The sequence below is a fragment of the Rhodotorula paludigena genome, assembly GCF_050403205.1.
Source record: "Rhodotorula paludigena JCM10292 DNA, Rt_paludigena_JCM10292v1_ctg1, whole genome shotgun sequence".
Taxonomy (NCBI): Eukaryota; Fungi; Basidiomycota; class Microbotryomycetes; order Sporidiobolales; family Sporidiobolaceae; genus Rhodotorula; species Rhodotorula paludigena.
The window spans coordinates 496,803-516,029 of record NW_027481457.1 but is presented as its reverse complement, the minus strand read 5'-3'; the positions used below and the strand labels follow the sequence as shown (position 1 = coordinate 516,029).

Genomic DNA, 19,227 nt, shown 5'->3' with positions numbered 1-19,227 from the left:
TTGTGCATTGACCGAAGCAGACTTCCTTGCCTACCTCACATCGAGAGACCGAAAGCGGACCGCTACGCTACCGTGTCCACGTGCTGCTCCTGCTGCTCCCGACTCCTACGCGCTGCGAGCTCGCGCGAGTACGCCCAAAAATCGCGGCACACGAGCTCGTGCTCGGCCTCGGCGGCGAGCCAGCGCAAGTCGATGCCGGCGGTCGCGCACGCACGCAAGAAGTTGTCGAGCGCGGTCGAGTACTCCGGTCCGCTGCCCGAGAGCGCGTCGCGCACTTTGGACGGGATGAAGAAGGAACGGATTTTGGGGAGGTGGCCGTCGCCGAGAAGGTCGCAGATCTGGTCGAATGACGACTTCCACTCTTGAAAGCCCAAGCCCAGGCGATCCGGCGTGCAGCGCTGTCTGCTGTCTGTATGCAAGACGCTCCCTCCGACGCGGCCGCCGCAAATGAGGCGCAGGTGCGTGTGGATAGACAACTTCTTCGGATGACAGGCGACGTCCCGGATGGCGACTCGGCGAAGGATAGGCGGGACAGGCGGTTCAGTGAACCAAGGTTCCTGGGCCTCAGTGAACTCAGGGTCCGTCGATTCAATGCACTCGAGTTGGCGGACAAACGGCGAGCAGTTGCGGAAACCGACAGTAAAGTCGTCATCGGACAGGAAGAGCGCTCGCAGCACCGGGAAGGTTGTCGCACTCAATCATGCATTCACATCGCCCTCGCTGTGCAAGCACATCATGTTCCGCAGGTGAAGCTCACATAGGTGCGGGAAGGCGACTGTGGCATCGAAGCACACGTGATCATCGACGTCGAAATTGACGAGTGCGAGCGATCTGAGGCCTGCGGCACCGAAGACTCAGTCACTACCGGTGCAGAGCGTCGAAAACAGGCTGTACCTGTTAGCTTTGCGAGCCGTTTGAACAGTCCGTCGTTGTTCGGCCCGACGTTGAGCCTGACCTCCGTGAGGGTCGGCAACATACGGACGACCTCGGCCACTTGCTGAGTCGAGATTTGTTCGTCGCCGTACGTTCTGGAGTTCGTGGTGGCCTTCATCGCGCGCACGTGCTGACCGAATTCAGGGAGGAGACGTTGGACTTTGCGAAGCGTCGAACCCTGCCAGTTGTCGAAACGGAGCTGGCGCCAGAGAAGCGGCTCGGCGAGGCGGTGGAAGCGGCGACAGACGAGCGCGAGGCGGTTGAGCGTCCGCTGGCGCTCGCCGTAGCCCTCCCGGTCCCACTGCGGCGTGGCGAGCGTCTCGAAGATGAGGAGGACGATCTCGTCGGGGAGGAAGGACACCACCGATCGACGACCTAGAAGCAAGCCTGGCGAGTCCAGCAAAGGCGTATGAGGCGCGTGCGAAGGTGCCAGAATCAGCGAGCTGTCGAGGCACAGTCGAGGGAGGAGGAGGAGGACAAGGGGGATGCACGCACCTCTTGCGCACCTTCGCGGGAGCATCCGCTCGCATGTTTTAGACATGTTCTTCTCTTCACGTCGTCGTAGATTGCAAAATAGAAGCAATACCTCGTTGCACTGACGATCCCCGATTCTCAACTCCTACACCTCCCTTTCGCGCGCTGGTCCTCCCGCGCCGAGTGCCCGCGCCTCCCTCTCCGCCCTCAGTCGCCGCGCGTACGGCTCAAAGTCGCGACAGACGATCTCGTCCTCGCGCTGGCCAGTCGACCAGATGAGGTCGACGCCCTCGTCGCGGCACCGCGCCTCGAAGCGCTCGATGGCGGCGACTGCCGCGGCGTCGTTGGGCGCGAAGGTACGCAAGCTGTGTGGGACCACGAGCGATAGGAGCGGTCTGTTGGCCTTCAAGAGTTCCTCGAGTCGACAGAAGACGACTGGAATGGTGTGGCGGTCGCGGTCTCGGCGAAGGCTGCCTGGTCGGAGCTGAAATAGCTCGTGTACGAAGCTGTAGTGGTCGTCATCGTAGATACCAAGATGACGGCTGGTGTGTTGGCTGGCACCCATCGCGCATTCCAGGCTGAGCATGAAAAGGATGGGCAAAGGATTGTTGAGCGCGATTGGGAACTCGGGCGCCTCCAGGTGAGCGGCAAACGTCGCATAGAGCGTTCGCAATGCCGGTTGCTGACTGTTCGTGATGGCCGTGAGATCAGTCTCGTTGACTTGCGCATAGTCGAGCTGCGCCAGCAGAGGCGAAAGGTCGGATAGATCGAGCGTTTTGCCGACGAAGCGGACCGCGCGGAGGGAAGGCAAGTTGTCCGGCGTCATCCATGCAAGTACTGGACTCCGAGACGACACATTTGTCGATAAACGCAGCTCGCGGAGCCGAGCGAAGCGCGGGTAATTAGTGCTGGGCACGCTGGGCACTCCGGCGAGACAAGCGGCAACGAGTCCTGCAGAGGTCGCTATCAGCGTGTGCAGCCCCATGTGGCCGCGAACCAGCACACTCACGTGGCAGCTTTGCCAGCTCGCGCAGAGCGTGCCAGTCCAGCTCATCGCTGTCGACGCGCACTTCGACGAGGCGAGGCAGATGCTTGAGCACGTCGCGCAGGCTGACGGCAGCAGGTGCAGGGGTCTGATTGACGACGTACCCCAGGTATCGGACGCTCGCGCCGATCCTGGGCAGGGCTGCCGATGCCAAACTACAGTCGCGAATCAACGGCGAAGTGAACCGGATCTGCTCTGCTAGCCGCGGCTGTGCAAGGCGCCGCCAGCGCCGGTCGACAAGCGAGAGCGGTAGGAGCGCCCGCTGCCGCTCCCTGTATCCTTCGTCGGTCCATCGCGGCGTCGCCAACTCCGAGACGATGAGAACGAGGACCTCGTCTGGAAGGGCGTCGAGCGTCGTGCGAGCACTCTTGGCCGAGCACGCTGCTTCGCGAGCAGTCTGCGAGCGCGTGCGCATGGCCTGTGGAGCTGCGAGGACAGAATCGCGGAGCCGTCGAAGGACGAGAGGCTCTTGCGCACATTCTCACAGGTGCATCTCGTTCAATCGTCCTTCAATAGCTGTGATGCGAAAATGCTAAGGTTGCAACACCCACGTCTATCCCTCCACCAACTCCAGCCAGGGTGAACGTCTACCCCAGCTCGTCCTCCCTCCCCTGCATCTTCGCTATCCGCCTCATCCTCGCCACCTCCCTCCGCCCGTCATTCTCCCGCGTACGCGCGAGCTGCTCCGCCCCGCGCTCGTGCGGCGACTGCTTCCGCGCCCTCCGTGGCGGCGACCACCCGGCGCCCTCGTCCCCGCTGCTGCTGCTGAAGATGCTCCCGCCGCTTGGCGACGGCGTTCTCCGGCCCTCGCCTCCCGCGCCCGCCGCGCGCTGCGGCGTGCCATAGGTCCGCGCCTTCTGCTGCCGCGGCGGCCGCTCGCTGCTGCTGCTGCTGCCTCTCCGCGACCCGGCCCAGACGCGGTCGATCGCGCCGACGCGGCCCATCTCCTCCTTGAGGAGTACGAGGTCGCCGAGGGCCTTGACCGTCTCGGTGCGGATGCCGTACTTGCGCCCGAGCGCGACGACGTACCCGTTGATGAAGTCGATCTCGGTGCGCGTCGGGAGCGACGGTGCATGGTCCGGGAACGAGAAGCGCCCGCGGGGAGAGTTGGACTGCAGAGAGAGGAGGTCCGACAGCGTCGAAGAGACGTTCGGCGCCGTCTTGAACAGAACGCGCTCGGTGTAGTCGAGGAGGGAGCGAGGGGCGAGGGGATGCGCGGGCGGAAGAGGCGGAGGTGGAGGGTGCGCGGCAGAATCGGGGGACGAAACGGCGAAGTCGTCGTAGAGATCCCGTGGTGGCGGTATCCACGAGCCCTCTTCGCGCGCAAGGTGCGCCGCAAAGACGTCGGAGCATTCGCGCGAGACGGCCTCAATCAGGCGCTTGGCCTTCTGGCTCCCGACGAGCGCGCCGTTGTTGACGCCCGCGAGCGCAGTGAGCGAGTTGACTGAGGCGTTGACCGCGAGCTTCTGCAGCTGCGCGATCTGGAAGGCGGGGAGCGGGAGCCATGAGGGGTCGAGCTCGTTGAGCGAGGTGAGAGCGGACAGGGTCGAGTAGAGGTTGGCGGTGACGGGCGTTTCGGGCAGGTGAGTTAGGGAGGGCTGAATGAGAGAACGAGGGTTGAGCAGCGGATTGTCGGCGGGAGAGGGCCAGGGCGGATTAGGGTAGTTGGCGATGGCGGACAGAACGGCGCGATTTGGCAAGACGCCAAACTTGATATCGCCCATCCCGGCGTGGACGAAGTGCCCTCCACCTTTTCGCCACGCGCCGTGCGACGTCGTCGCGCAGACAAAGCTCGGCCGTGCGCCAAACCCGTCTCGCCGTGCTCGCCCCGCCTCGCCGTCCTGCTCCAGCTCGTCTGACCGGTCCTGCGGCCAGTACTCCTCGAGCAACGACTCGAGGACGCCCATGCCGTTCTGGCACAAGACAACGACGCTTCGACTCGACAGGCGTCCGAGCAGGTGCTTGACGGCCGGGAGCGTCTGCGGCGCTTTGGTCGTAATGACGAGCGCGTCGATCGGGTCCACGCGGTGCCACTTCTGCGGGACGATCTTGTACCCATTCGACGATGTGGATGCGGACGCGTGGTCGTATACATCGTGCGGCGAGCGCGTGAGCTCCATCTCGAGGCCAGAGGTGCGGCGGGCGAGACCGCTTCGCTCGATGGTGAGGGTGCCGGAGGGAAGGCCATCTGGCCCGCTTGCTCCCGGGGTGAGGAGCTGAGCGGCGAGGTCTTTACGGCGGAGGATGAGGCGGACCTGAGTGGACGGCAGCTGTGCGAGGTTGGCAGCCAGAAGGGAGCCGATCGACCCGACTGCACGAGGGAGGTCAGCGAGCTTGTAAGCCGGAGTTTGGAGTATCTGTGAACGCACCGCCGAGGCAATGGAAGCGCATCGTGCGCTGGAAGAGCGAGGTGCACTCGCTGCTCAGCTCTCTGGTGATGGCAATGCGGCCAAGGATCGAGAGCGCCCCGAGACCTGAGACTGCGCGTGCAGCCCTATTGATCCTACTCAAGCAGCCTCAGGAGCTCGCAAGCCTGCTGGACCTTGTGCTGAGGCGGTGCAGCTGCGACGAAAGAAGGCGGCGAAGGGCGGAGAGGTCGTGCGACGACAAGACACCGCCGGGAGCTCTTCTGACTGCACTGAACGAGTAAAGCAGTGTCTGTAGCACGGCTGAGCTCGTCGGCTACTCGACCGGAGCGACGCGAGCGCGAGTCGAGAGGGCGACCGCTTCGACTTCGCGGCGGAGAGACACCTCGCCTCCGTCCTCGTCGTCCACGCGCTCGAGCAGAGCCAGGAGCGAGCTGAGCAGGATGGCAGACACGCAGACTGCCCCGCAGCCCGAACAGGCGCCCGCCCCGCCCGCGGCATCGACGTCGGACGCGCCCGTCAACGGCGACGCCGACATGGCCGACGCCGCACCGCAGAGCGCAGCTGCCGAGCTGCCAGAGGGCGCGACTGAAGTGCTCTACGTCAACAACCTCAACGAGAAGATCCACCTCCCGAGTGAGCCGCGCCCTTCCCCTCCTCGTCGTTGCACCCGATCAGCAGGCGCAGCTCGCGCTGCTCTCCACGAGCTGCACTGACTGTACTCGCCCCGGAACAGTCATGAAGCAGTCCCTCAAGGTCCTCTTCCGCGAGTACGGCAATGTCCTCGGCGTCACCGCCCACAGCAACGTCCGTATGCGCGGGCAGGCCTTTGTCACCCTCGACTCGAAGGAGGCCGCCGCAAAGGCCGTCCGCGAGGTGCAGAAGTTCCCGCTGTACGGCCGCGCAATGGTGCGTTCGCAAACTCGAGTGGTCTGAGGTCTTCGTCTGATCAGTCTCGCTAATCTCGGTTATTCCCTCTCTCCTCCGTATGCACCGCGCACAGCAACTCGCATTTGCACGGACAGAGTCGGACGCGCTTGTCAAGAAGCGGCATCCGGACGACATGGACGAGCACCTGAAGACGCGGGCAGAGCGGAAGAGTGCGTCCTCACTTTGCTTCTGCCCTCGCCCTCGACAGCTGATTGACCCACTCGACCTTGCAGAGGTGTCGCGGAGGGAGAACCCGTTGCGGAGGAAGCGGTTGGCGCAGAAGGCGGCGGCGAAGCAGGGTGCGCTCGTTTTCCGTTGCACCGTCCCTCGCTCTTGCTCACCTTGACTGCGACCGCAGCGGCCGAGACGGGGCAGGCGCCGACGCTTGCGGCAGCAGCACCACGGCGCATCGTCCAGATGCCGGACGAGTACCTCCCGCCGAACAAGATTCTGTTCGTGCAGAACCTCCCGGACGACACGACCAAGGAGTCGCTCGAGGCGCTCTTCCACCCGTATGCTTCCTTCGTCACCCTTCCAGTGACCCGCGCTGACCGCGTCGTCACTCCACGTGCACAGCTACCCGAACCTGCTCGAAGTGCGCACGATCCCCGGCCGGCGCAACATTGCCTTTGTCGAGTTTACCGACGAGCACAGCTCGGGCGTCGCGCGCGACGCGCTGCACAACTCGCGCTTCTCGGGCACGACGGGCGCCGCGACGGGCGAAGAGGGCCTCAAGATCAAGGTCACGTTTGCCAAGAAGGGCTGACCGGCGCGCGACGCGCGATGGGCGCGGGAAGAGGTCGTGTACTTTGTCGTTTGCTTTGTGTGTGCAAATAGCGGCTGCCAGATTGTACGAGTCTCACGGAGTTCGAGTACCAGTGAGATGTGCGACTGGCGCGGTAGCAATAGCAAATGCAACGCTCCGCCCCCCGCTCAAGCCCCCCGCCACCGTCCTGATCACCCGGCCACCCAGCCTCCCCATAGCTGCACCTCCAGTACGGGCCACTCCTCGTCCCGCACTGCCGCCAGCACCGGGAAGTCTCGTCCGTCTGGCGGGTCAATCGCCGCCGGCTCCTGCGTGAGGTACTGCACGAGCTCTCTCGCAGCGTCGAGCGAGGAAAGTAGAAAGAGGTAGTCGAGCAAGACGTGGTCGAGCTTGGGCGCGAGGCCGATGCGCTCCGGCGTTGCAGGCGCAGAGGGACCGGAGGGTGAGGAGGGGAAGGCTTCGGCGAGCGAGAGGGGCGAGAGGAGCGCGCCGGCGTGGTACGTAAGGCGCGAGGAGATCGTGTTCTGAACGATGCTGGTTACTGAGAGGGAAGAGCTCGAGTTGGCAGAGGAGAGGAGCGGGCGGTTGAGAAGGTTGAGCATGCCGTGGATCGGGCGGTCCTGTTCGGCGGCGAGACAGCGTCAGCACCCGACGAGCCCAAGTCTTCTCATGAACCAGAACGAACCGTGCAAGTGGCGTCGCGTGCCTGAATATTCGCGAGCCCGAAAATGCCGCCCTCAACCTCGTTGATCCGCTCCGCCTCGTCGGCACTGAGTCCCGTCCGACACGCGATGGCGACTCCACGCTGGACGCCATCGACCTCTCCGACAGGGACGACGACCTTCGCCGCCTTCACAGCTGCGCGGAACGCATCGAGCGTCTCCTCCTTGAGAGCGAGCGTGTCCGCCCAGTAATGCTCGAGCGCCCTACTCCGCTGCGCGTGCGCCGCGCTCGCCTGAGCACTCATCCTGTCAAGCGCAGCCAGACTCGCCGGACCGATCAGCGCGACCGCCTCGCTCGGCGGGTCGACCACCTTCTCCCAGGTTTGTTCCGCGCGGACGGACCGCTCGAGCGTCGCGAGGTCGAAGAGGTACCCGCCCGCGACGAGCTGGTAGTTCGTGCTGGGGAAGGTGGCGGGTGCGTCGCCGAATTGGGAGAAGGAGAGGGACGAGGCGAAGGTGCGGAACTGGGCGAGGGACGAGTTCGATTCGGTGAGGGCGAGCGTGTGCAGCAGGGCCGATTCGGTCCAGCGCAGGCGCGAGGGGAAGGCTGAGAAGGAGAGTGACGGCAGGGCAAGAAGCGAGAGCTGCGACTGGCATGTCGTGCCAGTGGAGGACGGAGAGGTCGGGAGGATGTACTCGTGCAAGACCGTCGCGAGGCGAGTCGTGTTGACCCCGGGCTTCCAGAGCTCCGACGCTGAAGCTGCAACGTCAAGTACCCCCTGCGCGACCGGCCTGTCGGCGCCTCCCCCGACGTCGATACAAGTCGCGTCGAGATGGCAGCTCGTCCCGCCCCACGCGTCCGGGCATGCGCAGAAGCACCTCCCGTCGCTCGAGGCACGAGCTCGTCCGCCGTTCTCGCACTTGAAATTGACGGAACTAGCGTGCGACGCGGACCTGCGCGTGAGGCCAGTCGCGAGGCCGACAGCGAGGAGCAGGACAACGACGAGCGTGACCGCCAGGGTGATGCGGGCCTTCCTGCTGGTCGGCAGCGCCTTCGTCCAGCCCCCTCTGCGACTCGCGACGGATCTCGCTGGCCCGCGATGTCCCGAGTCGCCCGAGTCGCTCAGCTTCTCACCTGACCAGTCGCGCCCCTCGCTCGTGATCGCCCACCCAGGTCTCGCGCGCGCGAGCCACCCGAGCCCGCTGCGCAGCGAGCCCGCACCGATCGTCGCACGCTCGCTCGGTGCGTCGGGAGGTTGAGAAGCGGGCGGGAGGGCCGAAAGCCAGGCTTCGGTGCGGCGCTTCTTTGCGACGATCGAGGCCGTCTCGAAGCCTTCGTCAATGTCAGGGCGTTCGATGGGTTCGTGGCGCTCGTCAGGAAGTGGGTGAGTATCGGTAAGAGGGAGAAAGCGCCGCCGAAGATGCTGCGAGGCGCGCGGCGGCGAGAGGACGGAGGAGGAGATGGAGTCCAGCTGGCGGACGTGGGAAGGTATCGGGCGAGGTGAAAGCGGGACTAGCGGATAGGTGTTGCGCGATACCAAGTCTGTACTTCGGCCGGACGGAGCGGGATTGACGAAGACGGAGACAAAGTCGGGGAGGTTTGGCGGAGCCGAGCTAGGAGGAGGCGAGGATGGGAGACTGTACGTCGGGGAGGGCGTCGCCCCGCCTGACGACGAGCCATAGAGTGACCCGCCGCCCGTCGCCTGGGCGGCCGCGGCCCGGTCGAGCAGAAGCGCGGCCGCGTCGGGGAGCGGCGGAAGCGGGAAGGAGAGATCGCTTGTGCCCTCCCTCGAGCGTGCGCCTTGTTTCGCCGAATTGACTGACGGCGTGAGTGGCAGACGGTAGAAACCATCGTCGGACCGGGTGAGGCACTGCAGGCTGAGTGCGCTGAGAGAGGCGGGCGAAGCGGAAGAGACGAGCGAGGGCGTCGAGCCGAGATACGGCATGCTGGGCGGGAGTGAGACCGGGAGAAGCGGTGGAAGGTCTTGTTGACTCCGTCGGACCGCGAGAGTCGGTCGCCGTGCCGACTTCTCGACATGCGGGACCGGCGCTTGACTGCGCCGCCTGACTGCGTCTTTGGGCGAGTAAGACTGCAGGGGTGGCGTCGGAAGGTCGACCACGACGTAGGCAGAAAGCGGCCGCCTCGGGCTCTCCTGGCCGAGCCGCGGAGAACCAAGGTCGCCCTCGGTGTATGAACGGCGCTGAATGGCGGAAGCCAGCGGCCGGAGAGACCGTCTGCGCGGCATCGGTTTCTCGAGGTGCGTGTCTAGCCGCGGGGCGAAAGTCGACTCCGCGAGGTTGAGTGAGCGGTCCCAGTGTCCCGTCGTCGAGGAGATGGCCGAGCCAATCGACGACAGGGTGTCATCCTCCAGGAACCGGTTGAACGGCAGGGTGAGGGAGCGAGCGGTGCTCAAGCGGTGCCGCGCAGCCTGCGAAAGAACGCTGCCATCTGCGAGCGCTTGTGCATACGGGTCGGCGGGAGGAGGAGCGAGGGGGAGAGGGCGACCCAAGGGGTCGAATCGCGAGGGACTGGTTATCATCCGGCTTGGCGGCGGCGCTTGTAGCTGCACATCCGCTCGCAAGCTGGACTTCGGCTGCTTGTGCGCAGACGGCGACGCCATGTACGGGTCGAGGAACGAGTGAGGCGCCGAGCCAGTCGACAGATGCAGCGGGTCAACCGGCGCCAGGAGCCCGCTCAACCGCTCGACCGGCGCTGGATCACCCAGACGAGGGGCGTGACCACTGAGCCCGCTCGCCACCCGTCGGCCCGGCATTTCCACCATCTGGCCTGCACTTCCCTTCGACGCTGCGTCCCGCTCTACCGATTCCTCACGAACGTCGGGTCCCGCAAGGACGATTGACGGGGCGCGACTACCGCCATGCGCTCCGTCCACCGATAAGGTAAGGTCGGGCGAAGGCGATTCGAGGAAAGACCAGCGCGATTGGGACGAGTCGTCCGAGGTTGACGAAGCGGGAGCGGGCGAGAAGCGCTGGCTGTCGTGGAACGGGTCGAGCAGCGGCGATGGCGGTTCCTGCGCTCTGCGACATTACGTCTGTCAGCCTAGCGTCAATCTGGGACTCGAGGAAGAAACGCGCCTGGCCAGGTTTGCGTCGAAGCGGGGGAACGAGCGATGAAGCGGAAGACGCCCAGCGCCGCGCAGTCAAGACAAGGAGCAGTGCAGCTAGTCGACGCGCCTGCACAAGCGCAGCGTTTGTATACGGCAGCTCTCCGCGCGGCGAACAGGAGCGCGCAGACCGCGGGCATCGACGCCGAGACGGGAGAGCCGAGAGCGAGGCTCGAGCGGCCAAGTTGAACGAGAGCTCGAAGCGGGGACCGTGCAGCCTCGCCTGCAGCTTTTTTGCCAGTCATCTGCACTGCGCATGCGCACAGGCCTGAAAGAGCGCAGTTCGGTCGCAGCAAGAGCCACGAGGCAGGAGATGCGAGCAGGTTGACATCTCTCGCTCTCCTCGCCCGAGTCGAACAGACTCTTGCACGGCGCTGCAAGGTAGCACAGACACACAGCTATCGCTCAGCCAAGTCGCAGCCTTGCTCGAGCTGTTGCCGCCGCGTCGCTGCTCACAGCAGCTTCATCAGTTCAATGTCGTCTTTTCGACGGCGCACGGCCGTACAGCCCATCCAGGGCACGCGGCCGTCCCCGTACAACGCCGCACCACTTTTGAGCACCGGTCTGAGCTCAATCGACGACCTCCTCGGCGGCGGACTGCCTCTCTCGACCTCGCTCCTCATCGAGGCCGACTCGCCAACTTCGTACGCCGACCTCCTGCTGCGGTACTGGATCGCGCAGGGCCTCGAGTGTGGGCAGGAGGTGCTCGTCGCAGCGAGCGGACTAGATGGCGGGCCCGAGGGCATCGTCGACGCGCTCATGGAAGTCGACGGCGGGAGGCCAGCCGAGACGTGCGGGCTCAGCAAGGAGGATGCGGCCGAGGACGAAGAGGAGCGCAAGCAGGAAGAGGCGTTGCAGGAGAAGATGAAGATTGCGTTCCGCTACGAGGGGATGCGGCAGCACCAGACCACGGTCGACCCGTCTCGAAGTGCGTTCTCTTCACGCAAGCTGTGTGGGCAGAGCTGACCATCTCAGACGGACAGACACATCCACAAACGACAGCGGGACATATTGCTCCATCTTCGATCTCACCATGCCCCGCCAGCTCTCCGCGACCCACCGCCAATTGCTCCACCTAGTCGACGTCGACGACTTCACCGGAAGCTCGAGTGGCCCGTATGATTCTCTGTACTCCCGCATTGAGTCACTGATACGAGACCGCGGCTTCATGTGCGCTGCTCGCTGGCTGTTCTCTCACACAGGCGCCTTCGCTGACGCTCGCATCTTTCAGGCAATCTTCCGATCCGTCCGTACCTCGCAAGGCGCTGCGTGTCGCTCTCTCGGGCTTTGGCAGCCCTTCGTGGGGCCCAAACAGCCCAGCGGCAAGTCTTGCGTGAATGCTTCCTCACCACAGCCTCGCTCACGCTTCCGCTCAACGCAGGCGCTCTTCTCCTTCCTCCACCGCCTTCGTCACCTCCTGCGCCAGTCACACGCCTCCTGTGTCCTTACCTTCCCCGCGCATCTCTATACCAGCTCCCCCTCGTCGCCCTCGTCCCCCCTCCTCACGCGCCTCTCCCACGCCGCAGACGGCGTCCTCCGCCTCACCTCGTTCGCCTCGTCGCCCTTGCACGCTTCGACCTTCCCACGCCACGCCGGGCTTCTCTCGTTCCCGAAGCTCCCGCTCCTCCCGCCCGGCTCGCTCGTCCCGCCCGGCTCCAAGCTCTCGGTCCTGCGCGGCCTCGGCGACGGCGGCGAGGGGCGCGACAACCTCGTCGGGTTCCGCGTCAAGCGCAGGCGGTTCGTCGTCGAGGTCGTGTCGGACGACCCGGTCGCCGGGACGGGCGAGGACGAGGAGCGCGAGAAGCGCAGGAAGAGGGTCGAGGAGGCGAACCGCAAGGAGAGGGAGATGGCGCAGGGCAGGTCGGGCACAGAGGTGCTCCTCGGGCTCGGCGACCGCGTTGCGCAGGTGCGGATAGGCGACGAGGTCGAGGCGCCGCGCCGTGGCGTGCAGGTTGTGGCGGCGGAGCCAGCGGGAGCAACGGTTACGGCGGACCCGCCCAAGCGCAAGGGCATGCGCATGGGCGGCGTCCAATTCGCGCAGGAGGACGACGCAGCGCCTCCGCCGCGGGAGAGGAAGAAGGTGTCCGTAGCGCGGATGGTGCACGAGCAGCCGGATCTGCTGGATTTCTAAGTCATACTCCCGGCCATGACTTCACGAAGCAACAGTCATCGCTTCCTGAAGCGAGACGATCTCAGCGGACGTTTGCACAGCAGTGGCTGGAGCACTTTGAGGGATTCCAACATCGACAAGCGCAATAAGAGTCACAATGCCAGAACTAACATACACAGAGCTGGGAACCAATCGAGAGCTATAGAATTGCCATCCTTACGCGGTTGCCCCCGCCGGACGCACTGAAGCGTAGACTTGTCCCTCTTCCTTGGTTTCAGCCTTCGCAAGATTCGCGCTTGTCTCGAGTTGCTGGAGAGTTTCGGCGCGCACGCCCAGGTCGAGAAGAGCGCCAGACTGCTCCACTGCATTGTGCAAAGGGAAGTCGTCAGTGTCCACGGGTGGGGCGGCCAAGAAAGACTGGAAGCGCGACGCACGAGTAAGTCCAGCCGTCTCCGGGAAGACAAACCACACGATCACGATCTGAATCACGATGATGGCGATGAAGATGTAGTAGTACGCGTAGCCTAGGTTGTTGAAGCCGATAGGGTTTCTGCACACGCCACCAGCGGTCAGACACGGTTTCACTTGTTTTCGAGGCGAATTTGGCCCACATGTACTGGTTGAAGAATAGCTGCATCGAGACATGCAAAAGCTGTCAGTTTGACATGGGGTGAAGCAGCATCTAGGCAAAGAACATACCGCCCCGTAGTCAAACATGAGGTTGAGCGCCATGCCCTTGGTCCGCATCCGGTAAGGCAGCATCTCAAGCGGGTACGAGTAGTAGAAGTTCGAGTAAGAGACGTCGAAGAAACCACTGAAGCTGTGTAGAGGACGGAAAAGGATCAGTCCTGGCGACAACGCGGAACCTCTGAGTCGGCGCCGCGCACATGAAGATCATCGCAACGGCTGCTCTTCCTGCATGTTGGTTCCCGTTTGCGTTGAAGACAGCGCTGGCGACAGTGAACATCGTGTACGAGAGGAGGATCCCGAAGGACGCCGAGAGCCACACGAAGCGTCGAGAAAACCGGTTGACGTAGATGTTGCCGACGATAGACGCAACGAGGTTGAAGATCTGCAGACCGCCGTTGATGCCCTGCTGCTGAACAGCACTTGTCACGCCAATTGTATCAAGGACCGGAATGAGGTAGTATGACTGCGGGCTCCTTCGTCAGCTTTGTCCAACTTGTGTGGTAGATCAAAACCCTTACGATGATTCCGTTGCCCATCCTGTCGGTGCACAAGCTTCTTGTCAGACCATGCCTCGATGCTTCGTCCACTGAAACAGAACGTACCATTGTTGAATCAGACCGAGCCAGATCACCATGAAGAGCCGATAGACGTTGCCCTTGGTGCGGAAGAACTCGAGATATCCAAAGGCAGCAGCCTGCTGCTCCCGCTCGATAGCTGTGGTAATTCTAGAGCACCACCTTGTCAGCTACATGACAAAGCAATAGCGCAGTGGAAGGGAGACACGCACTCGACCATCTCGGCTTGCACAAGGTCGTCGTTCATGTCTCCGTTGGCATGGTACGTCGCAAGGATCGCGTGAGCTTCGTCGCTTCGGCCTTGAGCACAGAGCCAGCGAGGTGATTCCGGACTACGTTTTTAAGGACCACGTCAGCCCGTGTCAGCGATCACCATGCGGATTGTCGAGACGTACATCATCCAGAGCGTCACAAGCTGAATTGCCGAGCCGAGCCCCTGGCAAAGGACAGGGATCCGCCATGCCCTGTGAGACATGATGCTCGATGAGCGTCTGTGGCAAGCAAGGAGGAAGAGAAAGGAGAACGAACCAGTTTGACGACAAGTAGGTCGTTCCGAATGAGATCCACGCCGCCATCACGCATCCGAGCATGTAGATTGCCGCAAACATGACGACAAGTCGGGAAGCGTGACGAGGGTGTGCAAGCTCCATGAGGTCTGTCAAAAAGAATCAGATCAGAGACTGGGGAATTTAGCGCGTTGTCCTGGACTCACGGGTGCAGCCAAGCGTGAGCGGAAAGGCGTTGCCAAAGCCAAGCAGCATGCGGCCACCGAAGACTGCATTAAGCGGAGGGTTGAGCAGATGTGTGCGCGAAGAGAGTGAAAGACAAACCGACAATTCCAGCCCCCGATGGCAAAGGTCTGCACAAAGCAGCCTGCCAGGATGACAACCGTGCCGCAGAGTTGCGGCCACTTGCGCCCAAAGCGGTCGCCTGCCCACGAGGCAGGCAGAAAGCCGGCAAGGTACCCGAGCGAGATTGCTCCGATGAGGAGACCCTGCTTGCTCGAGTCGGGGTCGTCCATGTCACGGAGGAAAGAATCGATGCCAAACGCTGCGTTGAGGACTACGCCGTCGTAACCACTATCATGCAGGCGAGACGAGAAACACGAGGAGACAACGAATATCAGGTCTCCGCATGTCTCGAGGAGGCGCGGAAAGGGCGTACCAGATGAGGGAGCCCAAAAGCAGGAGGAAGCAATACGCATTGAGCTTGCGCAGCCCGGGGTCTTTCCACCAGACTGGATGGGTGTTGTTGGACTGTCGGAGCTCCTCGTTGGTGGTCTCCTTCGGCGCCCAGACAGTCGTCGGCCAATAGGACTTGTACCAGGTCATGTCGTCAGCAGCCGTTGATAAGAACGAAAGCAAGCTGGATCCGGGCGGTCCAGGCCAGCAGATGTCGGTGAGAAAGAAACACAGGCAGCTCCGGACGACTCGGAGCCGACATTGCGGGAGGCCAGGTCGATAAGCACCCAATCTGCTTGTCGCTCCAATCTCGCCCGCGACCTCGGCTTCTGGACTCCGAGCAGGCTGATAGAAGCCAGATAGCCGCGCTGCGGCGAACCCGCGCCGCTCGACGGAGTGGAGTGAGGGTCGGAGTGGAGGCGGCCGCGTTCTTCGTTGACCGCGAAATGGACCGGTCTACGCGAGTCTTGCCGCGGCGTGCCAACTTGGACGAGAGACGGCCGAGATAGCCGTCACTCCGCCTTTCTTCAGCCCGCCTCGAGCACCATCATCCCCTCTTCTGCAAGTCGCCGACATGTCCTCGTCCGCCCCGAGCTGGAAGCGCGATCTCGAAGAGCACGGCTTTGCCATCGTGCGTGGCGTCGTGACTCCGGAACGTGCCAGCGAGTACGTTGCAGCGGCGCACACGTGGGCCGGCCAGTTCGGATGGTCCGCCGAGGACCGGTCGACGTGGAACACCGCGCACTTGCCAGCCGGAGCGGCAGGGGTCGTCAGCAACTACGGCACAGCGCACGAGAAGTGGGTGTGGGAGGCACGGATGTACGTTTGCGTTGCTTGCTTCTCGGGCGACGCTAATTGAAGCCGTGCTTTCGCAGGGAGCCGAAAATCGCCGAGGCTTTTGCTGAGGTCTGGGGCACTGACGAACTGATTGTCAGCTTTGATGTCGTGTACGCACTCCTCTCGCTCAGCAACGGAACTTCAGCCGCAGCTGATGCGCCAACTGCTTTGACAGCAACTTCTCCGTCCCGGTCGGCCCGCACGCTCGTACCGACATCGTTCCGACGCCGCCGTGGCCACACTGTGACCAGCAGCCTCGGCCATCGAAGTGAGTACACATCGCCTTAGCTCGATGTGAGACCACGCTGTATTGACCCTGATTCAGTCGGCCGCACTTCGAGTTTGAGCTCGCGCAGGGCCTCCTTGCTCTGAGCCCGAGCGGACCGACCGACGGCGGGCTCGTTGTCTTGAAGGGGTCGCACAAGCTCGTCAAGCGCTACCTCGACGACCACGACGGATACAAGCCCGGGCAAGACTGGGGAGAGAGCAACTAGTGCGCTCCTTCTTCTTTGACCAGGCCAACTCAGTCGAGCAGCGGCCAACACATCCTCTTGTGTGCAGCTACACGTTCACGGAGGCCGACATCGAATGGTTCCACAAGCAACCTGGTTGCACCGAGATCAAAGTCGAGACCGAGGCTGGAGACCTCGTCCTCTGGGATTCGCGCACCATTCACTGGAATCGGGTTCCGACTGGCGACATCGTTCGAAACGCAGTCTATGTCTGTATGTGCCCCAAGTCGATGGCTAGCGCGGAACTCCTCGACAAGCGCAAGGAGTACTTCGAGAAGCGACTGGCGACAAGCCACTGGTGCGTTCGCATCGTCACGTCTTTCAGCGTATTCTGTTAGCTCAGTCACGCTTGCTTTTGTAGGCCTGCGCCCTACCTTGTCGGGACGAGGGAGGCATTCGGTGCAGATCTGCGCGACGGGAAAGAGGACCACCTGGACCACCCTCGACCTCTCGAAGAGCCAGTCGTTACCAAACGGATGCTCCAGCTCGTCGGGTGTGAACCGTACTGAAATCTGACACTCTGTGCGAGGACTTTGCTACTAGTGCGAAGTTGATTGAGATAAAGCCGTCGGGACATTCGGTTTGCCCGCAGCACGAGCTTTGTTCTAGCGCGCAAGTGTATGACTGCAGCACTATCTGATGAGCAAGGACCGTCACAAGCCTCCTGTCCTCGTCTACCGGACGAGGGCCGGCGAAGAAGCTCGCGAGATGAGATTGAGAAGGCCGACTTTGCGCCGTCGTTCGCAGATTGGCGCACGCATCCTGTGCGATGCCGCATCAGTAGACTGCCCGCTGCACTACACATCTACCCATGCAGGCTGTCAGGCGACGATGCAGTGCCGTCCGTCCTGACGAGAGCCACACCTGCCGAGACGAGAAGGCACTCTTCCTTTCGTGAACGTGGGTCTACTTTCGCTAAAGACGCTGCTGGTAGCCTGCGAGTGATGATTTCGACCATCTCAAGCGTGAAGCTCGGAGTAGCGACACCAGGAGTGGGAAAAAAACGCGGTACACAGCGACGTGCATTCTGCTCAGCGCCCGAGCTGTGCTGCCGTGGTCAGTGCCTGCACCGCGTCGTCGGGGCTGAGGTCCTCGACCAGGACAAGCGGCGAGCACCGAGGCGGACGGCGAGGAGTGGCACCGGTTCCTGCGATGCGCGTGTCGAAAGATACTGAGGACGAGCTCGACAGGGAGGCGGTCGAGCATGGTCGAGAGGATCCTCGGAGCGGCGTGTCTGAGTGCGCAGCTTGCCAAACTCTTGCGAAGCAATGGGCAAGGAGGAGAAGGAGCGAGAGTCGAGGGCAAGTCCGTCAAGACGCACCCGCCCGAGCAGCGCATCGCGAGGTGTGTCATCGAGAATAGGCTGTACGCCTGCAGATCGCAGAATGAAGCTACGAAAAGCGAGCTATTGGAGCGAGAGCGAGAGCGAAGTCAAGCGTAAGCGGGTAAGAGGAGACGCCGGTGCTCGCGCCGACAGGTGCTCTGCGCAGGAGGCCACAGGCAGACAGCAACCACGCAAGCCGAGAGCACATACATTGCTCGCCTACGCCTTGGCCCGATTGCCCCACCCACTCGCGAGCTTGATGGCGTTCGCGCCGGACGACGCCTTGACCGCGCGCGCCTCGATGCGCTTCTGCTTCGCCGCATCGACCTTGGGGTTCCCGCCGCCCGCTGCTGCTGCTGCGCCTCCTGCTGCCGCACCGCCGCCGTTCTTCAGTCGCCGGTCGCGCACCTTCTTCTTCGGCTTGTCGGCAGCACCCTCTGCCGCTCCCGCTCCCGCCTCCGCCGAGCCCTCGTCGCCCTCGGCCGAGGCCTGCTTCTCGGCCGCGAGCTTCCACCTGCCCGTCTTGTCGCCGTTCTCGGCCTCGCCCTCGCGCATCCGCTTGTTCTTGGCGGCCTTTTCGCGCTCGAGCGTGAGCTTCTTGCGCTGCTCGTCAATCTTGGCCTTGCGCGCGGCGCTGTTGCCGCCGCCGCCGGCCGTCAGCTCGACGTTGATCTTGCGCCCCGAGAGCGTAGAGTGGTGCAGCCGCAGGGCCGACTGGAGCGCCGTGCCAGAGGTGAACTCGAGGAAGGCGCAGCCTTTCGAGGCGGGTTTGGAGGAAGAGTCGGAGGAGGTCTTGGGCGTGAGGAGGCGGACAGCAGGTGCTTCGCCTGGGGACGAAAGGCGTCAGCACGTGCGTGGGGCAACGGGAAGAATACGATAGACGCACCGCAAGGCTCAAAGTGCTTCTTGATCTCGTCGGCAGTCGTCGTGTACGACATGTTGCCTGATGGATGAAAGGGCAGTGTCAGCAGAGTGGCAGAGCAGCACAAGAGGAGGAAAGCAGGACGCGCCAACGAAGAGCAGCAAGCGATGGTTACCCTCGCCGCCCGCCCCACCCGCCTTGGCCGCTTCTCGCGCCTCGCGATCCCGCTGCGCCTGCGTCTTTCCGCGCTGCCGCTTCTTCTTCTTGGGCTGCTCGTCCGCTGCGCCCTCGCCCGCCTGCTCGCCCTTGTCCTCCTTGCCGTCCGGTGGTGCAGCACCCTCGTCCTCGTCATCCCGCTTGCGCTTCTTCGACTCCTTGCCGGCCTTTGCACTCTTCGCTGCTGTGCGCTCGAGCACGTCGAGTGACTCGTCGCCGCCGTCGTCGAGAGCAGCGACCTCGTCGTCGAAGGAAGGCGCAACCTTCTTGGCCTTGCCCTTGTTGGCGCGGAACGCCTGGGCCTTCTTCTCCTTCTTGGTGAGCTTGCGCCCGGGAGCGTCGGACATGGCTCGAGTGGGCGCGCGGGAAGGGCTGAGAGCGAGGTGGAGAGAGAGAGGGGAAGAGGCGAGATTAGGCGGGAGGCAGTGCGGTTGCGAGCTGTTTGCGCTGGTCGGTAGCCCTGATACAAGCGAGTCTGCGCGACTGGCTGCTTGTTTCGCCCGGCGAGAGCGTGTGGAGCGAATGAGCGCAACGAGCTCGAGCTCACCAGGCGGAAGCAGCTGATGGCGGAACTGCACACTCACAGCACGGGGAGGAGCTGAAGCAGTCCGAGGGCCTC

General features: G+C 63.4%; 7 protein-coding genes across 7 annotated transcripts; 3 read left to right on the top strand and 4 right to left on the bottom strand.

The window, feature by feature from the left end:
- Positions 1-62: 62 nt before the first annotated feature.
- PAN5 (2-dehydropantoate 2-reductase PAN5) lies at positions 63-4,843 on the bottom strand (the record flags this gene model as incomplete). Its single annotated transcript, XM_076645491.1, has 7 exons — positions 63-409; positions 758-838; positions 895-1,376; positions 1,632-2,358; positions 2,417-2,878; positions 3,126-4,763; positions 4,822-4,843. 7 exons carry the CDS (start codon positions 4,841-4,843, stop codon positions 63-65), a joined length of 3,759 nt encoding a protein of 1,252 aa, XP_076509018.1.
- Positions 4,844-5,261: 418 nt separating this feature from the next.
- On the top strand, positions 5,262-6,514 carry JCM10292_002069 (uncharacterized protein; the record flags this gene model as incomplete). Its single annotated transcript, XM_076645490.1, has 6 exons — positions 5,262-5,454; positions 5,555-5,727; positions 5,822-5,918; positions 5,982-6,047; positions 6,107-6,260; positions 6,325-6,514. The coding sequence occupies 6 exons, from the start codon at positions 5,262-5,264 to the stop codon at positions 6,512-6,514; spliced, it is 873 nt and encodes a 290-aa protein (XP_076509017.1).
- Positions 6,515-6,705: 191 nt separating this feature from the next.
- On the bottom strand, positions 6,706-9,122 carry JCM10292_002068 (uncharacterized protein; the record flags this gene model as incomplete). The annotated part of the gene is made up of 2 exons (XM_076645489.1): positions 6,706-7,134; positions 7,200-9,122. 2 exons carry the CDS (start codon positions 9,120-9,122, stop codon positions 6,706-6,708), a joined length of 2,352 nt encoding a protein of 783 aa, XP_076509016.1.
- A 1,653-nt stretch (positions 9,123-10,775) lies between these two features.
- Positions 10,776-12,432, top strand: ELP4 (Elongator subunit ELP4; the record flags this gene model as incomplete). The annotated part of the gene is made up of 4 exons (XM_076645488.1): positions 10,776-11,229; positions 11,285-11,471; positions 11,533-11,623; positions 11,683-12,432. The coding sequence occupies 4 exons, from the start codon at positions 10,776-10,778 to the stop codon at positions 12,430-12,432; spliced, it is 1,482 nt and encodes a 493-aa protein (XP_076509015.1).
- Positions 12,433-12,627: 195 nt separating this feature from the next.
- On the bottom strand, positions 12,628-15,007 carry JCM10292_002066 (uncharacterized protein; the record flags this gene model as incomplete). The annotated part of the gene is made up of 13 exons (XM_076645487.1): positions 12,628-12,773; positions 12,846-12,961; positions 13,023-13,042; positions 13,111-13,231; positions 13,299-13,564; positions 13,620-13,638; positions 13,704-13,826; positions 13,889-14,008; positions 14,072-14,140; positions 14,205-14,331; positions 14,389-14,451; positions 14,511-14,755; positions 14,841-15,007. 13 exons carry the CDS (start codon positions 15,005-15,007, stop codon positions 12,628-12,630), a joined length of 1,602 nt encoding a protein of 533 aa, XP_076509014.1.
- A 424-nt stretch (positions 15,008-15,431) lies between these two features.
- Positions 15,432-16,715, top strand: JCM10292_002065 (phytanoyl-CoA dioxygenase family protein; the record flags this gene model as incomplete). The annotated part of the gene is made up of 6 exons (XM_076645486.1): positions 15,432-15,676; positions 15,733-15,804; positions 15,870-15,962; positions 16,020-16,187; positions 16,256-16,504; positions 16,568-16,715. 6 exons carry the CDS (start codon positions 15,432-15,434, stop codon positions 16,713-16,715), a joined length of 975 nt encoding a protein of 324 aa, XP_076509013.1.
- A 1,034-nt stretch (positions 16,716-17,749) lies between these two features.
- Positions 17,750-18,955, bottom strand: NOP6 (Nop6p; the record flags this gene model as incomplete). The annotated part of the gene is made up of 3 exons (XM_076645485.1): positions 17,750-18,357; positions 18,417-18,473; positions 18,541-18,955. 3 exons carry the CDS (start codon positions 18,953-18,955, stop codon positions 17,750-17,752), a joined length of 1,080 nt encoding a protein of 359 aa, XP_076509012.1.
- Between the last annotated feature and the right edge of the window lie 272 nt (positions 18,956-19,227).